This window comes from Dryas octopetala, chromosome 7, assembly GCF_963921425.1.
Source record: "Dryas octopetala chromosome 7, drDryOcto1.1, whole genome shotgun sequence".
Lineage (NCBI taxonomy): Eukaryota > Viridiplantae > Streptophyta > Magnoliopsida > Rosales > Rosaceae > Dryas > Dryas octopetala.
This window is the reverse complement of record NC_141372.1, coordinates 9376139-9395941: the sequence shown is the minus strand read 5'-3', so window position 1 is coordinate 9395941 and position 19803 is coordinate 9376139. Positions and strand designations below refer to the sequence as shown.

Here is a 19803-nt window from a genome sequence, read left to right as displayed (position 1 = left end):
ATTAAGAAATGTGTTATCAAAAAGGGAAGTGTTACATGCATATTTGTGATCCTTCAAACACCTCTTGCACTCTTAAATATGCACCAGTGTGACTAACATTATTTTATTATATTAATAGCATTCATTGCACTTTGCATATGAGGTTGGGAGTGCAAGAAGGGAGCGTGAATGGCGCTCTCCTACAATCCTAAATCATCTTTATGATTCCTAATTTGTGGTATCTTCCTCTTACAGGCCTTGATAAGGTGCTTAATTAAGAACAAATGGGGCAGGCAAAGAAGAATAGAAGATTTCCCACTTGGTGCTAATGGGATAATGAGGAAGATTGAAAAAGCTTTATCAATGATAGCTATGGTTCTAGCTTCCTCTAATCTACTGAAAAACTCACCTGGTATCTCCTTTCATAAAATTTTTAATGTGGAAAATCAACCTAAGTGTACCTACTTGATCAACAAATGGAAACATCCTAAGACATAATCATTTCGCTATAAAATTATGTATCTTTACGAAGTTAGGCTAATATAATTTAACAGATCGATTCCCCTTACTTGCCAAGATGTTAAAGTGCCTTTTAACTCTTATTGTTGTTAGTGCCCAAGGCACTAACAACAAAGTTCCAAAGTAGAATTGATTGCCACGCATGCAGTACTATCATAGATGTTACATCTTAAATCGATCCATTACTCTCCTATGATAAGGTCTCTTTTGTCCAACAAATCATATCTTCAAAAAACATTCTCATTAATTGTAGTTTATTAGTTTGAACTCTAACTTTGAAGCCATGGACAATCTCCTAACACTGTTTAATTTTCTTTGTTTTTGTCTTCATGTTCAATATATAATTTCGAAAAATAATAATAATAACATTATAGATAATGTTATCGACAGTTCGACACTCCATTTCAGTTTCCACTATTTCATTCCATTAGTGCAGTTATAAAATATTAAATCCGAACATCCAAGTGCGAGAGAAGCTAAATGAGAAGTGCATTTAGCATTTTAATTTTGTTTGTGCATTTAGCATTTTTAATAAATGACTAAGATTAATTAGAAACTAAAGATTTCCAAAGTGCATTTGTAATAAATGACTAAGATTAGAAACTAAAATTTTGGCAGAGGAATTTCAAGTTGCTAATGAAGTTGTTCATTCTTGGGTGGCGAGGCTGGTCCGACTGCGCGGTGGTCTTGTCCGCCCCCTGGTGTAGTTCGGGTGGATGTGGATGCTGTAACAAAGAGTTATGAGTGTGCTTATAGGCTTCGAGTTATTTGTAGGGATGATTAGGGGGAGGTCTTGGTGGCGGTCTCTTTGCCGCTTGTGGGTACGGTCTTTGTCTTGGTAGCTGAGCTGGGTGCTCTTTGGCATGGTTTGATGGTGGCAAGGGATCATGGTTTCCAACAGGTTGTTTTGTACTCGAATGCCCAGTTGGCTAATAAGGCGGTCACTAGTGAGGTTCAATGTTTATCGGCGAATGACTTGTTACTTGATGAAATTAAGTCTCTTTCTTTAAGTTTTCTTTATAATTCTCGTGTCTGTAATCGTGCGGCGCATGCTCTTACGAGATTTGCACTCACATGTTCGAACGCCATGTTCGGGGACTTTTGTCCTACTTGGTTGGCTGATATTGTGGCCTTTGATGTTAACAGTGGTTAATTAATGAATACCTTTTCTTCTAAAAAAAAAAAGGAAAAAAGAATGAGAAGTTATCGTATATTATAATTTTTTAATTTCTAATAAATGACTAAGATTAGAAACTAAAGATTGCCAAGATATGGAGAAGATCTAAATATATCAATGACATGTATCCTTTATGTAAACTTAAACTTAATTAGTACATACATTGCAATATACCATTTTTGTCTCTCATATGCATGCATGTAATTGCTCGCTTGTTGGTACAATATCAACTTATCAACATGTTTCGGTCATGAAATATCCTTTAATTTGTCAGACAACCAACCCAAAATATCTAACTTATAAGGGAATTAGCCAATAATATATATTAAACTAATTAATATTTTTTCTTGCATGTAGTTTTATCTTATAGGTAGAGAGACAGATAAATATGCAACCCTACTTTGTAGGAAATAATATACAAAAATCAGTGTGGGGGAAGATGGTCGGTGATTTTGAATTTAAAACCTTCTAAAACCAGAATTTTTATACCATGTCAGAAAATAAATAACTATAAAAATTTTAAATTATTAAGGAATGAGCGAATAATATATATCAAACTAACATAATTAATCAAATATCTTTGGTTAGCTGTTGTATTTGTGTCACGCGCGCATGTGTCATCTTCATGCGTTTGCGCCCTTTCACTTTCATCCCTAATTATTTCGTATCTTTAATTAACTACTTCCATGGCTCCATCCATTACTTAATGATTGAGGTTGATGAAAAGATGGAGATGATCAAGAGGTGAAGTAAAACCAGATTTGACAGTCTTTGTCTTCTTCAATATTGCATTCAAATAAAACTGGCGGTCAGTGGGAATTTGGGGAAATCTTTGGCATAAGGGTCTGAGTCAAAATGATGCACATCCATATATATATATGTATGCTAGGAACTCAAAGTGTTGAATAAAAGTATTTGATAGTACAATCATTGTATAATTGAAACTATTATTTTATATTATTCTCTTTAACTCCATTTGGAGGAATCAAAGTCCATAGCCCACACAATAAAGGAAAATTACAATTTGATTTGCTCTCAAAGTTGCCCATGTTTTGATTAGATATCTATGCGCACCCAATATTGAAATGAGCAGTTGGAACTTGGAAGTACAAAATGTATATATTCCAAAGTTGGGAGAGTAGAGTTTCACGTGCCTTACAAAAAATAACAAGGAATCATATCTGGGACAAAATGTACTCAAGTTGGATCCTTCTAGTCATGATTTTGGGTAATAAGTGGTTAAGGCGGCACATAGGATGATAACGTACATCTTGAGTACAACACTCCTAAAACATTTTTCACTCAAAACTGTCACATGTATGAATGGCATGTGAGGCCTTTTGAATATTAGAGAAAAGTCATATATAATAGTTATAATAATTTTTCCACATGAGAGAGTCTCATATAAGATTTAGGGTTTAGGGTCCGAACTTATAAGATTTCTCGTAGAATGGTAAAGTGTTGAATTCTCTGCTTTTATTTTATATGCTGATGTTGTGTACTTTTAGACCATTATTTAGTTATCTTTCTAATACAAATAGAGTTGGTTTGTCATAGACACCGTATAAAGAAATGATGCAAATAGAGATCGTATTAATTTAGTGGGAAATAAGACATATGGAAAGAGGAAATTGTAATGTTGTTTTTCTGCTTCAAGAAAAGGACATTGGTACACAGATTTGTGAGAGAATAGAGCTAAATTTCAAAAAGATCATGCAGACAGACGACTCATGAATGCTTCATCTAATAAACATAACTCATGACTTCATTAACTTTTTATGTGCATTTGGTAAGGAAATCAGGAATCAATTCTTATGAATAATGAGGAATGTACAAGTTAAGCTTTATTTTGACAAACAGAAAACTCAAACTGGATAGTTGAAGAAAACTTGACACATGATTTGATCATCTTATTCAATGCAATTTAACTTAGTCAACTAGATCATGTAGTTTTACTTTCCAATGCCTCAAGATGGTTTTATAGTTCAAGTGTTTCGATTGAGATTTGGAAAAAAAATAAAATAAGGGGTACTAATCGAGTGTCAGCATATTTTAAATTGTCAATTTAACATGTTATTTTAAATTATTTGATAAGAAGATATTTCCTTACCTTTGAAACTACGGTATGAAGTGAGCATATCCAAATAGAGAGGGGATTGGGAAAGTTCCCATCCTCTCCATGGTTCTCCACTCTCCTATTTGAGTGAATAAACCTTTGGCTTGGGAACTGATCATGCAGTTTCAACTTTCAAGCATATATATAGGGAATGGAACTTTGCTACTGATAGCATTTCCCACTTGGGTCATTCTTAATTTGGAGCTGGGCTTTCAGGAGTTGGTGAGGCCTCATGAATATGATCTATAGAAGCTAGATGAGGTTAAAGCAGACCTGTTCAGGCCCATGTTGATTGTTGTTTAGTTTTTTGTTTGTTGGGCTTGGGCCCCCAAATACCTTATAGAAGAACTTTGAATTATTCAACAAATGTTTTCCAATTGGGAAATTCTAAAAGCAAACAATAGTGAACATGTGAGATGTAGAAAGTAGAAAGCAAACAGTTGAGTCCTTTTAAAATTTCCCTTCCTAATTTCTGCAAACCTTTGTTCAGCATGTCTTCTTTCAACCATGAAGCCCATCCCAACCAAAACCAAACCAAAAATTTGGAGTTTAAGTCAGCAGCTAATTCTAATTGGGAGCTTCCTACAGAAAAATTAGAATAGGACTTCAATGAAAACACAAAGCCTAGAATAGAAAAAATGTTAAATTCTATAAAAAAAATAAAAAAGAACAAAAAAAGAAAAGAAAGAACAATAGAAAATGCCCGGAGCCGAGTTTTCGGTAAAGTTCCCCTCCAAAACTTCCAAAAAAAGAAAAAAAAAGGTTTTTTTACTCAAATACCACCTGAACTATAAAAGGTGTACTCAAATACCACCCAAACTTTTTTTCTTGTCAATTTACTACCTGAACTTTCACATATTGGCAAATTTACCACCTACCGTCATTTTAGTTAAATTTTCTGTTTATTTCAAGGGTATTTTCATCATTTATATAAAAAAAGTATTTTAAATATTAAAAAAAAAATCTAATTAAACCCCCTAAAAAAAAAGGGTATTTCCATTTTCTATTTTTTTAGTTTTTAATTTTTTTTCTAATTATATTTTAAAAAAAATTTTTAAAATAATAATATTCTTTTTATTGTATTCAAGGGCAAAATGGGAAGTTTAGGAAATTTTTTAATGATTTAACAGAAAAATGAATATTAGGTGGCAAATTAGCACATATTAATAATTTTAGGTGATAAATTGGCAAGAAAAAAAGTTTGGGTGGTATTTGAGCACACCCTCTATAGTTCAGGCTCTATTTGGGTAAAAAAAGCCAAGAAAAAAAGTAAAAAGTTTAAAATAAAACAAAATAAAGAAAAAACAAATATAAAGTTAAAAATTAGAATAGCAAACAAAGTCTGACGCCCCCGTTCGCAATTTTTCCAGTAATTCTCTCTGTGTCTCTCTTTGAATTGCGACGAACGGGGTGTTTGTGTTTCAAACGTTCAATCTATCAAAATCAAATCCGCATCAGATAATTTTAATCGAGAAGAATTTCACAGACAGATTATCAGGTAATCGAGAAGATAGAAAGAAACTAAATCAAATCTATCGGAGTTTGATAGCGAACAAAAATGGAGAACATGATGAGCAAGCTTCGGAATTTGGACGCGTACCCCAAAATTAACGAGGACTTCTACAGCCGTACACTCTCCGGTGGCGTCATCACTCTCGCCTCCTCCATCGTCATGCTCTTGCTCTTCCTCTCCGAGCTCCGTACGTTCCCTTTTTTAGATCTACATGCTTATTAATTTTGGGTTTTTCATTTAGGATCTGCTAGTTTTTCTAGGGTTTGTCCTCATTTCCTAAGAAAATGTTAGAATTTTGATGGGTCATCATGGAAAGAGCATAGACTCCTTCAAATTTCGAAATTTTATCCCTAATTGTTGATATGGGTTGTTTTTATTACGTGGGTGCAGGGTTATATCTCCATGCGGTAACGGAAACAAAGCTTGTGGTAGATACTTCAAGAGGAGAAACCCTACGTATCAATGTAATGTTGCTTTTTTTATGTCCTATAACAAGTATCAAATAGCTCCTCATTCATAACCCATATCATATAATGCTTTGCTAGTATTGTGGTACATTGCAATTTACAATTGCCCACTTAAAACTAATGAGTGCGTCCTTTTGACATTCACAAGTGCAGTTTGATGTAACCTTTGCTGCCCTTCCTTGTTCTATACTCAGTGTCGATGCCATGGACATCAGTGGAGAGCAACACCTTGATGTAGTATGTATTGCAATTAATAATCGGTGACGTTGCGAATGACTTTTGCTCCTCTTCCCTATGTCTCTCTCTTTGACAGTTGCACGCAATTACATTCTGCTGTACAATTTTGAGCTTGTTCTTGTGATTCAAGTTTGAGTTGTTTAAAATTTCTCGTTTTTATGTACCTTGCAGAAGCATGATATAATCAAGAAAAGATTAGACTCCCATGGCAATGTTATAGAATCAAGGCAAGATGGAATTGGTGCCCCCAAGGTTAGTAAATACAATATCGCTGGAATTACATTTCTCAGGACCAACTATTTTTATTTAATCTCTTATCTCCGTCTATGTCCTTATTTACATTTGATACACCCAAGTGTAATATATTTTGGAACTACCTAGTGTATCCAAAATAGTTATTTTCTTTCATGCTGTAATCACAATTTTCAATGAATTGCATGAAGGACCTTTAAAAGTTCTCATTGTTTTTACACTTCTGTCTTTCATTCTTCTTATACCTGTTTCTCCTTGGCACAGATTGACAATCCCTTACAGAGACATGGTGGAAGGCTTGAGCATAATGAGACATACTGTGGTTCCTGTTATGGTGCAGAAGCGGTATGTTTGCTTGTCTGGATCGTTATACTTGTTTCTTAAGTCTATTATCAAAGTTACTTAGAAACAGTGGAGGTATATTGGGCATCTCATATGTGTCCAGCAACAGAGAGTTTTTTTTAATATTATAGATATACCAATTTCATGCCTTAATATAGTGTAATTGGATATTCAAAATAACAAGCTTTTTATTTATGTGAAGCTCTTTTTATTGTATATTATTTTCGATTCCAATGTTGTCTAATATTTAGCTTAGAATCACTTGATGCTTAATCAACTATTATAATTTGATTACATTCAGCATCTAAGAGGAAATGTTATTCAGCCATGTCTTTGTACATTAGGTGTTTGATTAGGTAGCTATGTTTGTCATTGCCCTCCATCCACTGTTTTAGTTTCTTGCTCTCTATTTCACTTCTGCTGAGGCTTTCTGTATGTAGGCAATGTTTTCATTTTGGATTTTGTGCTGGGGATTTCAAGAGGCATTGTGAATATAGCTGAATTTTGGTCAATCATAAGTGATAATGATTTTATACAAAGATGTTTTGATTCAAAGAAGTTTCCTTTAATTATGAGTTTCTTATTTTCTTTTTCTTTTTTCTTTTGTGTTTTTATTACTGCAGGCTGATGAGGATTGTTGTAACTCCTGCGAAGAAGTCCGTGAAGCATACCGAAAGAAAGGTTGGGCAATTTCAAATCCAGATGTGATTGACCAGGTTTGTGAACTTAAGAGCTTGAATCCAAATCTGTACTGAAAAAATGAGAAATTTTTATTGTTGTGATGCCAATGTGTGGGTACAAATTAATTTTATGTGTTTGGCTGAAAAAGTGAAAAGTATTCCCTTTGCCCAATCATTTTTTATTTCCAATGTTATGGTGACGTTTGATTTTGGATAGTCTAAATTCATTCATGTTCTGTCATGTGAAACCTCTCAATATGAATCCTTCTTCTCTCTCTCTCTCTCTCTCTCTCTCTCCCTCCCCCCCCCCCCTCTTTCTCTCTCTCTCTCACACTCACTGTCTGCTTTTTACATGTCTCTTAATTCCCCACCATGATGATTTTTTCCTCCCCCTTCACCCGTACATACTAATTGAAAAATTTGATAATGATTCTATTCTTAAAATATTTTAGTGTTTCTAATGTTATATGTTGGATAACAGTGCAAAAGAGAAGGTTTTTTGCAAAGGATTAAAGATGAAGAAGGTGAAGGATGTAATATTTATGGATTCTTGGAAGTCAATAAGGTGGCTGGGAACTTTCATTTTGCACCTGGGAAAAGCTTTCAACAATCAAATGTTCATGTACATGATCTGCTGGCATTTCAAAAGGATAGTTTCAATGTAAGACATGATCCATGATATTTTTAGTTTTCTTTGTATATGTGATATGTTTGTAAGGAAAATGTTACAAGACGTGTGATGTTATGAAATCATCAAATTTCCTTTAAATGAAATTTTTTATACTCCATCCTTCTTTGTCAGAGGTGCTGTCTAATTAATTTATATTACATGATGCAGATAAGCCACACGATCAACAGATTGTCTTTTGGAGATTATTTCCCTGGTGTTGTAAATCCTCTTGATGGGTATGCTTTCCTCTCTTTCCTTCTTTTCAAATTCTAGTCGGCCATATTTATTTCTATAGATATGACTTCTTCTAGGTGCAGGCTATTTATGACATCATACATATATGTACTTACATATTGCCTTTTCAACCTTCAGTGTGCACTGGACACAAAAAACACCAAGTGGGATGTATCAATATTTTATTAAGGTCAGTGTCTTGCAGGATTGCTTCTGTAGATTTAGTGTACCAATATGCCCTTGTCTAATGGAAACCATGTGCATTATATTGTCTTAGTTCTTTTCCATGTTAGAATAATGTCGTTTACTCGTGCACACACACACAAGCACACAAAAGACATCGTTTATATAGCAGGTGCAAAAAAAAAGACTAAGAAATTTACTGTTTAGATGACATGAGTTTTTCTCTCTTTAGATGTTCATATTGAAATTTTTTTGACTATGGATGTGTTGTATTTTTGTGAATAAAAGAGCATGAGTCTTTCTTGTATCCCTTTATCATGACATAGGATGCTCTAGCTACAATTTGACCTTTTACTTTTTGTCAGTTGGCAATGTTTTACATACCATTGGACCCCAAGGATTGTTATTTGTTACTTTATAGTAAAATCCAGAATTTTGAACAGTATGTTTTATTTGGAAAGCTTCGAAAGCCTTCTATCTTAAAAAAATAAAATAAAAAATCAAGCTATTACAGGACTCAACAGATATTTGGTTGTGAATGATGACACTGGTTCACCTAGTTGCTTTTATTGTAAGGAGATCCACATTGGAGGCTGACCCACAATAATCTAATTTTGCAGGTTGTACCTACTGTGTATACAGATGTGAGTGGACACACTATCCAGTCGAATCAGGTGCGCAGTGACCTCAAAACTAAAAAAAAAAAAAAAAGTTGCTAGCTTTTGGAATTTTTTTTTTTTACTAGTGGAAGATGACTTTTGCCCTAATAATTGAACTTTGCAGTTCTCTGTTACTGAACATTTTAGGGGTACAGAAATTGGAAACCTTCAGTACCTTCCTGGAGTTTTTTTCTTCTATGATCTTTCTCCAATAAAGGTGGGTTTTCCTCTTATTTCAAGATATTTAAACAGATATTTGCCCTGCGGCCGCTGAAAATTTTCCTATATTATTATGGCGCATGGATTTTCTTTTGTCTCATGCTGTTCATTTGCATGTTGCAGGTAACTTTCACAGAGGAGCATATTTCATTCTTACACTTCCTAACAAATGTGTGTGCCATAGTTGGAGGTAATTACCAAATTCTTTCTCTTATTTTTTACTTCTATCGATGAGAGTAATCTAGTTTCCATCTTTGGCTTTTCTGGTCACTTATATGAATTTTGAAGTTATGTCTTTCCATTCATCAAAAATTTATCCAACTTATTAACCAGCATTGTCACTTGTCATCAGTCGTCTTGAACTAAATCTTTTGCAGCATGCTACATTCTTCTGGGTCTATTTGTTAATTAACTTCTGATGCATGTGCAATGTGGGTCTCCTTATGATAATTACTCTGGGTATTGCTGATATGTCATTAATCTGTCTGTTTCTCTCTCAACGCTATTCCTGCCTGTTTCTTTTTTTTTTTTTTCTTATTGTATTAATGCACAAGCAATGTATTATTTACTGTTATTTTCAGGTGTTTTCACCGTTTCTGGAATATTAGATTCATTCATATACCATGGTCAGAGGGCAATCAAGAAGAAGATGGAAATTGGCAAATTTAGTTGATTGGTTCTGATGGCATATGCTGGTGCTGTATTTGTTGGTTTGCCAGTCAATGGCTTTCTGGACAGATTCAATATGGGGGAAGAAGAAGCATGTAATGGACTCCTCATGTGGCTGGGCAAGGCATCTTTTGACCAAAAACTAAAGTTTTGTGATGAATGGCTTGATCAAGGAAAACTAGGTTGAAATACCTTAATTTAGACATGCCAAATGCCACAACAATGTTAACAGTTTTGTAATCGCTATCTTGCTGTGAATATCTGTTTGGAAGATAAAGAAGGGCTTTTCATTTCTTGCGGGTTAAAAACAAATCATCTCTCTCCCTATTTTTTAATTTTCTCCTTTTATCTTTTCATTTCACGCATCATTCTTATTTTGACCTCATTTCAATTTTGATTCTATTTTATTTCATAAACGTTACCATAGAACTTGATTCACCCAACCCGGTAGTAAAGTACTCGTTTGGGAATGTCCAATACCAAAGGCACTGAATGGGTAAGTCGCTAATTTCTAAAACGGACTATGTAATGTACTTTTATCTGTTGTGTTTATCTGTTGTGTGATGGGTGGGCATTGTCTATTGTATCAATCTACCCTTTTGATTCTAAGCATCTAGTTAAACAAACCCAGTATGGGTAAGTTGCTAATTCTTAAAACGGATTATGTAATGTACTTTATCTGTTGGGTGAGCCCATCTTACCGGTTCTATGTATCAATCTACCCTTGTTGATTCTCAAACCCAGTATGGGTAAGTCGCTAAGTCCTCAAACGTAATGTACTTTATTTGTTGGGTGGTGGATGGACATTTTATCGAACGTTTCTATGTATCAATCTACTCTTGTTTGGGCCTTAAAGCTTCTTATATTTGTGCACTTGTTGTAGCCTAGTTAGAAGGGTCATAGCCTTATTGTATCGATTTCCCCTCCCCCTATTTTTTTAGAAAAAAAAAAAACTCTTTATATGTATGAACAGTAACAATGTTTCTATATAATTAGAAATTCTCCTGAAAAAACAATACAAAACTTCTGAAGGATTCGAAAGCACTCCTATTACCAATAGTGAGTTATAGAGCTGGGCTTTTCTTTTCTTTTGTATTTCAATGGTATTGGACCTGATTACAGCTCATTAATTCTATGAGCTTTTAAGCCCAATACTTCAAACTTCATTTTGAAACCTTCTAGATGTATCTAATAATTTCCTGAGTACATCAAATTCGCAACAACTTTTTTTTTTTTTCCAATTTCAATTTATTAACAAAAAATTGAAAATATTTATATAAAAAAAAAAAAAAAAAGATTATTGATCCATTGATACTTTTCTTCACAATGTTTGAAAATATTCCAATTCGAATCACAAAAAATAACTTATGTTGGAAATACTTACATAAGTGGTACAGCTTGCATTACTTTCGTTAAAGAAATCACAAAACTTAAACTTTATTGTTTCAAATTCCATCACAAAGTCTCCAAAAAGAAAAGGGTCAATGATTATCTAGTCTAGTAAATGTTATTTAGCCTCTGTTTGTCAAACTCCTAAATTCAAAGCTCAAGTACATTTACATTCACCAATTATAGAGTCAATTTCAAGTTGGTTCATAAACTATAAAACATTTTAAATTTTCTCATTAACTATAGGATTCATTTCAAGTTGGTACACGAACTATAAAATATTTCAAATTTCTCCATTAACTATAAGGTTCATTTCAAGTTGATCCACGAACTAACAAAAATATACAAAATGGTAGACAAAATGGGGTTGACAAAAAAACCGAACCAAACCGGATTATTTATATATTTTATATTATATAAAAGTTATAAATATTGAATAAAAAAGATATAAGGTGTTTTTTGCACATGTTGGGGTTCAAACCCATGATCTTGTGAAGAGAGTCAAAGTATGAATTCTCACTACATCACTTAACCACTTATGAAATTTAAGTACATGCAATATATTTATAAGCATACTGATACTTGAAATATAATAATTTATAAAATTAAATATATTTTATATATCATTCCTTTTTTTTAAGATATTATTTTAGGTCTCTATTTAAAATATTATCATTGCAAAAACTCTAAAAATTTTACTAGTTTATATTTTATATAATTTATAGTTTCTATATTGTAAACATATTACTAAAAGTCCAAACTATAATTTATAATTTATATACTAAAATTATTAGAGTATAGGGCTAATTTGAGGTATAAGGTTTCAGACTTTATGGTTTAGTGTATAAGATTATGGTGTAGAATACCTGATAGGTATTTTTGAGATGCCTAAAAGAAGAGACAAACAAAAACCCCAAATTAAATTACTCGCAAGCGCACAAGTCCGTAGTAGAATAGAATTATGCAAGTACGAGGTCGAACCACAAGGATTGGTTAATCAACTCATTTAAACGAAGACATTGAAGTTCACAATAAATAAATAAGATAATATTTAATTAAGATATGGGCAAAGCAACGCAACAAGATAACAAAAATAATGTTAACAATCAATTGGCTAAAATACTAGAGCGAAGAATCCACCACCAAGAATCCTATCCAACTTTCTAGTCACCTTGTCTTCAGTTCACTTAATTAATAATGTTGGCTATCCTCTTAAACACGACTTGCCTATGATATTTAGAGCAAGTCTCTTACTTTCACATGCAAGTTGCCTATGGTATTTAGAACAAATCTGTCATGCAAAAGAGTCTTTCAAGTTCAAGGAATTTAATAGCTAGCCATGTACACCCCAAGAATATGGTATTTACCCAAGGCATATACAGACCTTACCCACATGAAGCTAAACTCAAACCCTGTATGGTATCTACAGAAATTTGCATCAATTAACTCAACTAACAACCCAGATGGTGATCAAGCATCCATGTAATTATTCAAGTATAAATCAGTGAATAATAATCCCATTATCAAGGAAGCAACCAAAGACAAAGTAACAATAAAACTAGATTATCATCTTAGGGCTTCATCCTGCCCTAGCAATATGCTTAGTTACACAAATCCATCAAGAAAAACCAATAAAAGTCATGACAAAAACCACCCAAACTGCCTACTGCTCTTCTCCAAAGTGGCGTCCTTCCTTCAGCCAACGTCTTCAATCCCAGCCTGCTTCACGCCTTCGCCAAGAACAAGGCCTTTAACCCACGCCTCTGCCCTCTTATGTAGTCCCGTTTCCAGCAAGCAATCCTCTTCAATTAGGAATGGGCTGCGGCATCACTAGGCAATAGGTGCTGACTTGGAGTCCTTCTTTCATTAGGAAAATCACCTAGCCTTGTCAGCAAATATTCATTCAAAAATTCCTCAATGGTCCCAGCAACTGAAAGTATAGAAAACAAAGCAATAAGTCCTTATTTGACCCAAAAACCTTACAAAAACCAATTAAAATAGGCTTAAAGACAGAGACATTAGACACCCATCAAATTCCCCCAAACTTAATTCCTGCTAGTCCTCGAGCAGAACACACAATAACCCAATTAAAACAGAACTAGTTACAAACCCCAAATGCCTCAAAATCCCACTATGTTGGTAGCCCAAGGAATTGACTAAACATTGTAAGGGTTCTACACATGATACCACGATTAACAATATCTCACCATAGTCAAATTAAAGTGTGTATGTGAATAGCCAAAATCAGAACAACAACTTGCAATCCAATAAGCACATGCGCACACACTTTAACCACAAATTCATACCCCATAAGCTTGCTCTTTATATCATCTCTCCACTAATGTAAATAAATGCAACATCACAAGATCAAGAGGGCTATGCAATGGTTGTGGCACTGGATGGGATACTTGGCTAAACAAGAACATGAGAATGAGAACTGCAAAGTCTAGAGAACTAAATGAGCACACAGTGGCAGCACAGAAGATTTGGATTCTGTCATTATGCATAGGATTTGAGCACATTTAGAAACATCTCACACTTTGCAATACTTTGAAATCAATAAAGTTGGCCCAATTTTTATGGCTCTTCACCCTAGATCCTCCTGATTTTCACCTCAATGATCCCCTAGGGTCGTGACGTCTTTGGTCACACTTCATTACATTTCTCTTTCTCTTTTTTTTCTTTTTCTTCTTTTCTTTTCTTTTTTTTTTTTTTTTATATATAAAACAGCACCCAAACTTGTTTCTAACAAATCACACAGGGCTCAATTCCTAAGGACTTCCTTTGCTGCCACACACCTTGCTGTCAGTTTTTTTTTTTCTTTCTTTAACTCACTAGTTCTCTAGATGAGGAACAAGAAACATGTTTGAGGAGCAGTAAAGTAGAGATGTGGGGCTGTCAAAGAAATAGGCTCACAATGGGAAGTTTACAGGGGTAATGAGGGTACAACGGGTTGGTTAAAAACAGTACAAGGATGGCCCAAATCATCTCCCAGCTATTGCATTTATTTAGGATTTCGCCTCAAGTGATACTCAAGACAAGTTCTAGAGTATGTACTGACATTTAAAGTAGAATAACATATGCCTCTTAGAATAACAAGAACTTGCATTGACTTGGCAAAGTGCTCCCTCACAAAATTTTGATTGACCATAAGAGTAATAGTTAACCACAATATCAAATGAGAACACAAACAATACCCAGCCATTTCGTCCAAACCAATGAAAGTAAGAAAAATGTAGAAACAAAAATTTTTATCATCGGCATTGGGGCAAATAAAAATTGAATCAATAAGAGTATTACCCAAACAAAAGTGATACCCATTAAGAATCACACCCTCAACCCAAGTAAATTCCCCCAAACTTGAAAGGAACATTGTCCTCAATGAGAGACACAGTACAGTCACGCAGGGACAGAAATAAAACAGGGAGATGAGGGAAAGAAAACACCTGGTGGGCTGTGCGTTGCGGAGGACGGCCAAGGAATTGGACGACGGCGTCGACGGCGTCGATGGTGCTGCTCAGACCGCGCAGGCGAAGGGCATGCCCTAGCCTCCTCGCGTCGCCCCTGCTCTCCCAAAATATCCAGCCAAATAATAACTTAGCTGGGAATGAATAAAAGGAACCACAGCACTAATAGAACCTTTTAAACACCTGGTGGGCCACTTGGGCCTCAAACTGAAACCCACCCCCAGACTTCCTTCAACATGTCTGTGGCCCGTGAAAACAGCCTTGTTCAACCCAGCATCAACCTCTTCTAAATCAAATGCAAGAGACCACCACCGACTACCTCAGAAGCGCAAAAACATTGACACGAAAATTCCTTGGGGCAGTGGACAGGGACTGGCTTCTGCCAAATTGGTGATGGGAGTTTATGCCCCTCCCCCAAACTTTGAATTCTGTCCTCAATGAAGGTAGCAACAGACCACTGAGAGCTGAAAAAGAACAGAGTAAGTGCAGGATTAATGACACAAAATTGAAAGTAAAACAAACAAACAAAGAAATAAACAAGGAAATGCTTGGGCTGCCTCCCAAGGAGCGCTTAATTTAACGTCATTAGCTTGACATATCGAATGGCTAAGGTGCTGGTGATGGTTCGGCCAACGGTATTGAGGACTTCTCAATGTTGAATGGTGATTCCAGGTAAGGCTTTAGGCGATGCCCATTCACTTTGAAGGTTGTTCCATTCTGAATGTGTCTTACTTCCACAGCACCATGTGGAAAAACATGTACCACAACATAGGGACCATACCACCGCGACTTGAGCTTGCCTGGAAACAGGCGAAGTCTTGAGTTGAAGAGCAACACTTTCTGTCCAGGAAAGAACTCCCTCCTTAAGATGGTTTTGTCATGAAAGAGCTTGGTCCTGTCCTTATATATTTTAGCATTTTCGTACGCATCATTACGAATTTCATCAAGTTCATTGAGCTGGAGCTTCCTCTGTTCACCAGCAGCACCATAGTCGAAATTGAGTTGCTTGACTGCCCAGAACGCCCTATGCTCAAGCTCCATAGGAAGGTGACATGCCTTTCCATAAACTAAACGGAATGGGGACATGCCAATTGGTGTCTTATAGGCTGTCCGATATGCCCACAGCGCATCATTAAGCTTTAGGGACCAATCCTTGCGGGAGGTACTCACTGTCTTCTCTAGAATTCTCTTTATCTCTCTGTTGGAAACCTCAACTTGGCCACTTGTTTGTGGGTGGTATGGGGTAGCAACTTTGTGAGTGACATTGTATTTTGACAAGAGAGTCTTTAGGGGTTTGTTGATGAAGTGTCGCCCCCCATCACTGATTAGGACACGCGGGGTTCCAAACCTGGGAAAGATGGTGCCTTGTAAAAGTTTCAAAACAACTTTGTGATCATTAGTTGGGGCAGCCACTGCTTCTACCCATTTGGAGACATATTCCACAGCCACTAAAATATACTCATTGCCATATGAAGAGGGAAAAGGCCCCATAAAGTCCACCCCCCAGACATCAAACAATTCAATTACTAAAATCCCATGCTGAGGCATCTCATTGCGATTAGAAATATTGCCCACCCTTTGGCACCGATCACAAGCTGAACACCATGTGTGAGCATCTTTGAATAAAGAAGGCCAATAAAAACCACTTTGTAGGATCTTTGCTGCTGTCCTTTTTGAACCGAAATGGCCTCCACATTCTTCACGCCTTGCTGATCCCGTAACTCAACATCAAATTCTTGTAATAATAACACCCACCGAATGAGCCTCGGTTTTGCATCCTTCTTGGACATAAGGTACCTTAATGCAGCATGGTCAGTATAAACAACGATCTTAGAGCCAAGCAAATAGGACCTAAACTTCTCAAGTGCAAAAATGACAGCGAGCATCTCTTTCTCAGTAGTGGAGTAATTGAGTTGTGCATCGTTCAAGGTTTTTGAGGCATAAGAAATAACATGTGGCAGCTTGTCCCTCCGCTGTCCTAAAACAGCACCCACTGCGTAGTCACTAGCGTCACACATTAATTCAAATGGGAGACCCCAATCTGGAGCTATCATAATCGGTGCAGAAGTGAGAAGAGATTTCAAAGTGGTAAAAGCTTGTAAACATGATTCATCAAAGTGAAACGGAGTGTCTTTAGAAAGAAGATTGCACAGGGGTCGGCTGATTTTGGAAAAATCCTTAATAAAACGCCGATAAAAACCCGCGTGTCCTAAGAAAGACCGTACAGCCTTGACTGATGTGGGTGGTGGCAAATTGGCAATTAAATCAATCTTCGCCTTGTCTACCTCTATCCCGCGACTTGAAACCAAATGTCCTAACACAATCCCTTGTTTCACCATAAAGTGACATTTTTCCCAGTTGAGAACAAGATTAAATTCCCTACACCTTTCCAAAACCATCTTCAAATTTCCGAGACAATTGTCAAAAGAGAAGCCGAAAACAGAGAAGTCATCCATGAAAATTTCAATTATTCTCTCAACCATATCAGAGAATATACTCATCATGCACCGTTGAAATGTGGCTGGAGCATTGCAAAGGCCAAATGGCATACGCCGGTAGGCAAAGGTACCATAAGGGCATGTAAATGTAGTTTTCTCTTGGTCTTCAGAAGCGATAGCAATTTGATTATAACCTGAATATCCGTCAAGGAAACAATAATGCGAGTGTCCAGCTAGCCTTTCCAACATTTGGTCAATGAATGGCAAGGGAAAGTGATCTTTCCGGGTTAAGGAGTTCAACTTCCTATAATCTATACAGACTCGCCATCCTGTTTGCATTCGAGTGGGCACCAATTCCCCAGTTTTGTTCTCAATCACTGTGATTCCTGACTTCTTTGGTACAACTTGGGTAGGACTAACCCACTGGCTGTCAGAGATGGGGTATATCACGCCTACATCCAGAAGTTTGAGTACCTCTTTTCGGACTACTTCTTTCATATTTGGATTCAAACGCCGCTGAGCCTCTATGGTGGGCTTCGACCCTTCTTCCAAAAAGATCCTGTGCATGCAAACCGCGGGGCTTATACCCTTGATATCAGCAATGGACCAGCCGAGAGCTGATTTATTTTCTCCTAGAAGCTGCAGCAGTTTCAGTTCCTCGGTCTTGCTCAAGTCGGACGCTATAATCACTGGCAATGTGTCAGCTTCGCCCAAAAATGCATACTTCAAGTGAGATGGCAACGACTTGAGTTCTAATACTGGTGGCTTAATTACGGAAGGTACAGCAGCTGGTGGTGGCGTGCCAAGAGGTTCTACAGCTTGTCTCCATCGCGGCGCTGCAGCGGGTGTCGCCTCAAGTGCAGCCACTACCTCAAGTGTCTCTTCCTCGGCAAATTCTTCAAACTCAGAGCACGTAAGGCATGTCTCCAGCTCATCACTTGCTGAAGAAATTAAAAATTGAGCATGTATAATCGGGTCAAGAACATCTACGCGATGACACTCCTCCACCTCACTGGGTTTTTTTAAAGCGCCAAACATTCGAAACTCCACTGATTCACCATCAATTCTGAGCTTAAGAGTACCTTGCTGCACGTCTATTAATGCACCAGCAGTAGCAAGGAATGGCCGGCCAAGTAAAATGGGAAGATTCCTATCTTCTTCCATGTCAAGCACCAGAAAATCCGCCGGTATCACAAACTGCTCCACTTTAATTAGAACATCTTCGACAAGACCCTTAGGATAAGTGACTGAACGATCCGCTAATTGTAGCGAGACAGATGTCTTCCTTAGCTCTCCAATGCCCAGCTGTGAGAAAATAGAAAAAGGCATAAGATTAACACTAGAACCAAGATCCAAGAAAGCTTTATCAAATTTAGATTCACCAATGATACAAGGCAAAGTAAAACTCCCTGGGTCTTGTAATTTTGGGGGCATCTTGTTGAAAAGGACGGCGCTGCACTCCTTAGTGAGTTCAATTTTTTCATGGTCCACAAATCTTCTCTTGTTAGTGCACACATCTTTCAAAAACTTGGCATATGTGGGAATGTGCTTGATGGCTTCTAATAATGGAAGATTAATTTGAACCCTCTTAAACACTTCTAAGATATCCTTCATGTACTCACTCTGCTTCTGTTTTTGCTGCCTGGAAGGAAAGGGTAAAGTAGGTACATACTTGTTGACAATAGGCAACTCGGATGCAACATTCCTTGGGCTTTCAATTTCGCCACCTTCAGGTGCAGCGGCAGGTATGGTTTTCTCGGCTTCCTTTTTCTTTTGTGCCGCAATTTCTTCTCTCCGATCATATGGCTTACCACTCCTTAAAGTCCGGACAACCTTAGCATGCTCCAATCCTCTTGGATTCGGTTCAGGCTGGCTAGGTAGTCTACCCATCCCTCTTTCGGTCAAAGTAGAGGCTAGTTGGCTGACTTGTGTCTCCAGACTTGCTATGGCTTTAGTGTTCGCTTGCTGGCCCTTTTGAGACTCTTGGAACATTTGTTGCATCTGAATTTGATTTTGCATAAGTTGCTGCATCATATCTTCCATTCCAAGCTTTTTCGGTTCTACTGGAGCTTGAGTTTGTTGAAAGGGAGGGTTACGTGGAGCTTGTGGTTGATTGTTGTTGCTCCATGAGAAGTTAGGGTGATACTTCCAGCCAGGGTTATATGTATTTGAGAATGGGTCAGCCCGAACATTTCGGTTGTAGGAATTCACCAAGCTCGCTTGTTCTTGAACAAACTCCGGAAAATCAACCCCATTGGGACAAGAAATCGTGGCATGACCAATGACATCGCAAATAGCCCAAATTTCTTGTGATGGCGTCCTCCCATTCATAGCTAGTAGCGCATCCAATTTGCTGGCAATGGAATCAACCTGTGCCTTTGAAGCAAAAACATTCGAATGGTTACTCTCATTCACTCCAGCACACCTTTCTCTTGCATCTGAATGTTGTGTTTCCATTGCTAGGCTGTCAAACAGAGTTTGACATTCAACTGTGGTCTTATTTTTAATGGATCCCCCTGCGTAGTTATTCACTGCAGCCTTACTAGAAACGGTCAGTGCCTTATAAAATATACGCATTAAAACAAGGGAAGGC

The 19803-nt window shown here is 36.7% G+C and overlaps 1 protein-coding gene across 2 annotated transcripts; it reads left to right on the top strand.

The window, feature by feature from the left end:
• Window positions 1–5133: 5133 nt before the first annotated feature.
• LOC147279432 (uncharacterized) lies at window positions 5134–10228 on the top strand. 2 transcript variants are annotated; one of them, XR_015123296.1, is made up of 13 exons: window positions 5134–5491; window positions 5695–5768; window positions 5925–6008; window positions 6180–6260; window positions 6525–6605; window positions 7226–7318; window positions 7764–7943; window positions 8121–8188; window positions 8325–8376; window positions 8990–9043; window positions 9176–9245; window positions 9371–9437; window positions 9829–9901. XR_015123296.1 is itself a non-coding variant. In XM_086250224.1 (13 exons), exons 1-13 carry the CDS (start codon window positions 5350–5352, stop codon window positions 9918–9920), a joined length of 1161 nt encoding a protein of 386 aa, XP_086106350.1. In that variant the 5' UTR covers window positions 5134–5349; the 3' UTR covers window positions 9921–10228. The 2 variants fall into 2 exon arrangements, 1 of the variants encoding a protein (XP_086106350.1); XM_086250224.1 differs by having other exon boundaries at window positions 9153–9245; window positions 9829–10228.
• Window positions 10229–19803: the final 9575 nt, after the last annotated feature.

Coding starts and splice junctions, on each gene's coding strand:
- LOC147279432 (XM_086250224.1), top strand. CDS start 5,350: ATGGAGAACATGATGAGCAAGCTTCGGAATTTGGACGCGTACCCCAAA. Junction 6,261..6,524: donor ATGGAATTGGTGCCCCCAAG/GTTAGTAAATAC, acceptor TCCTTGGCACAG/ATTGACAATCCCTTACAGAG. Junction 8,377..8,989: donor TGTATCAATATTTTATTAAG/GTCAGTGTCTTG, acceptor CTAATTTTGCAG/GTTGTACCTACTGTGTATAC.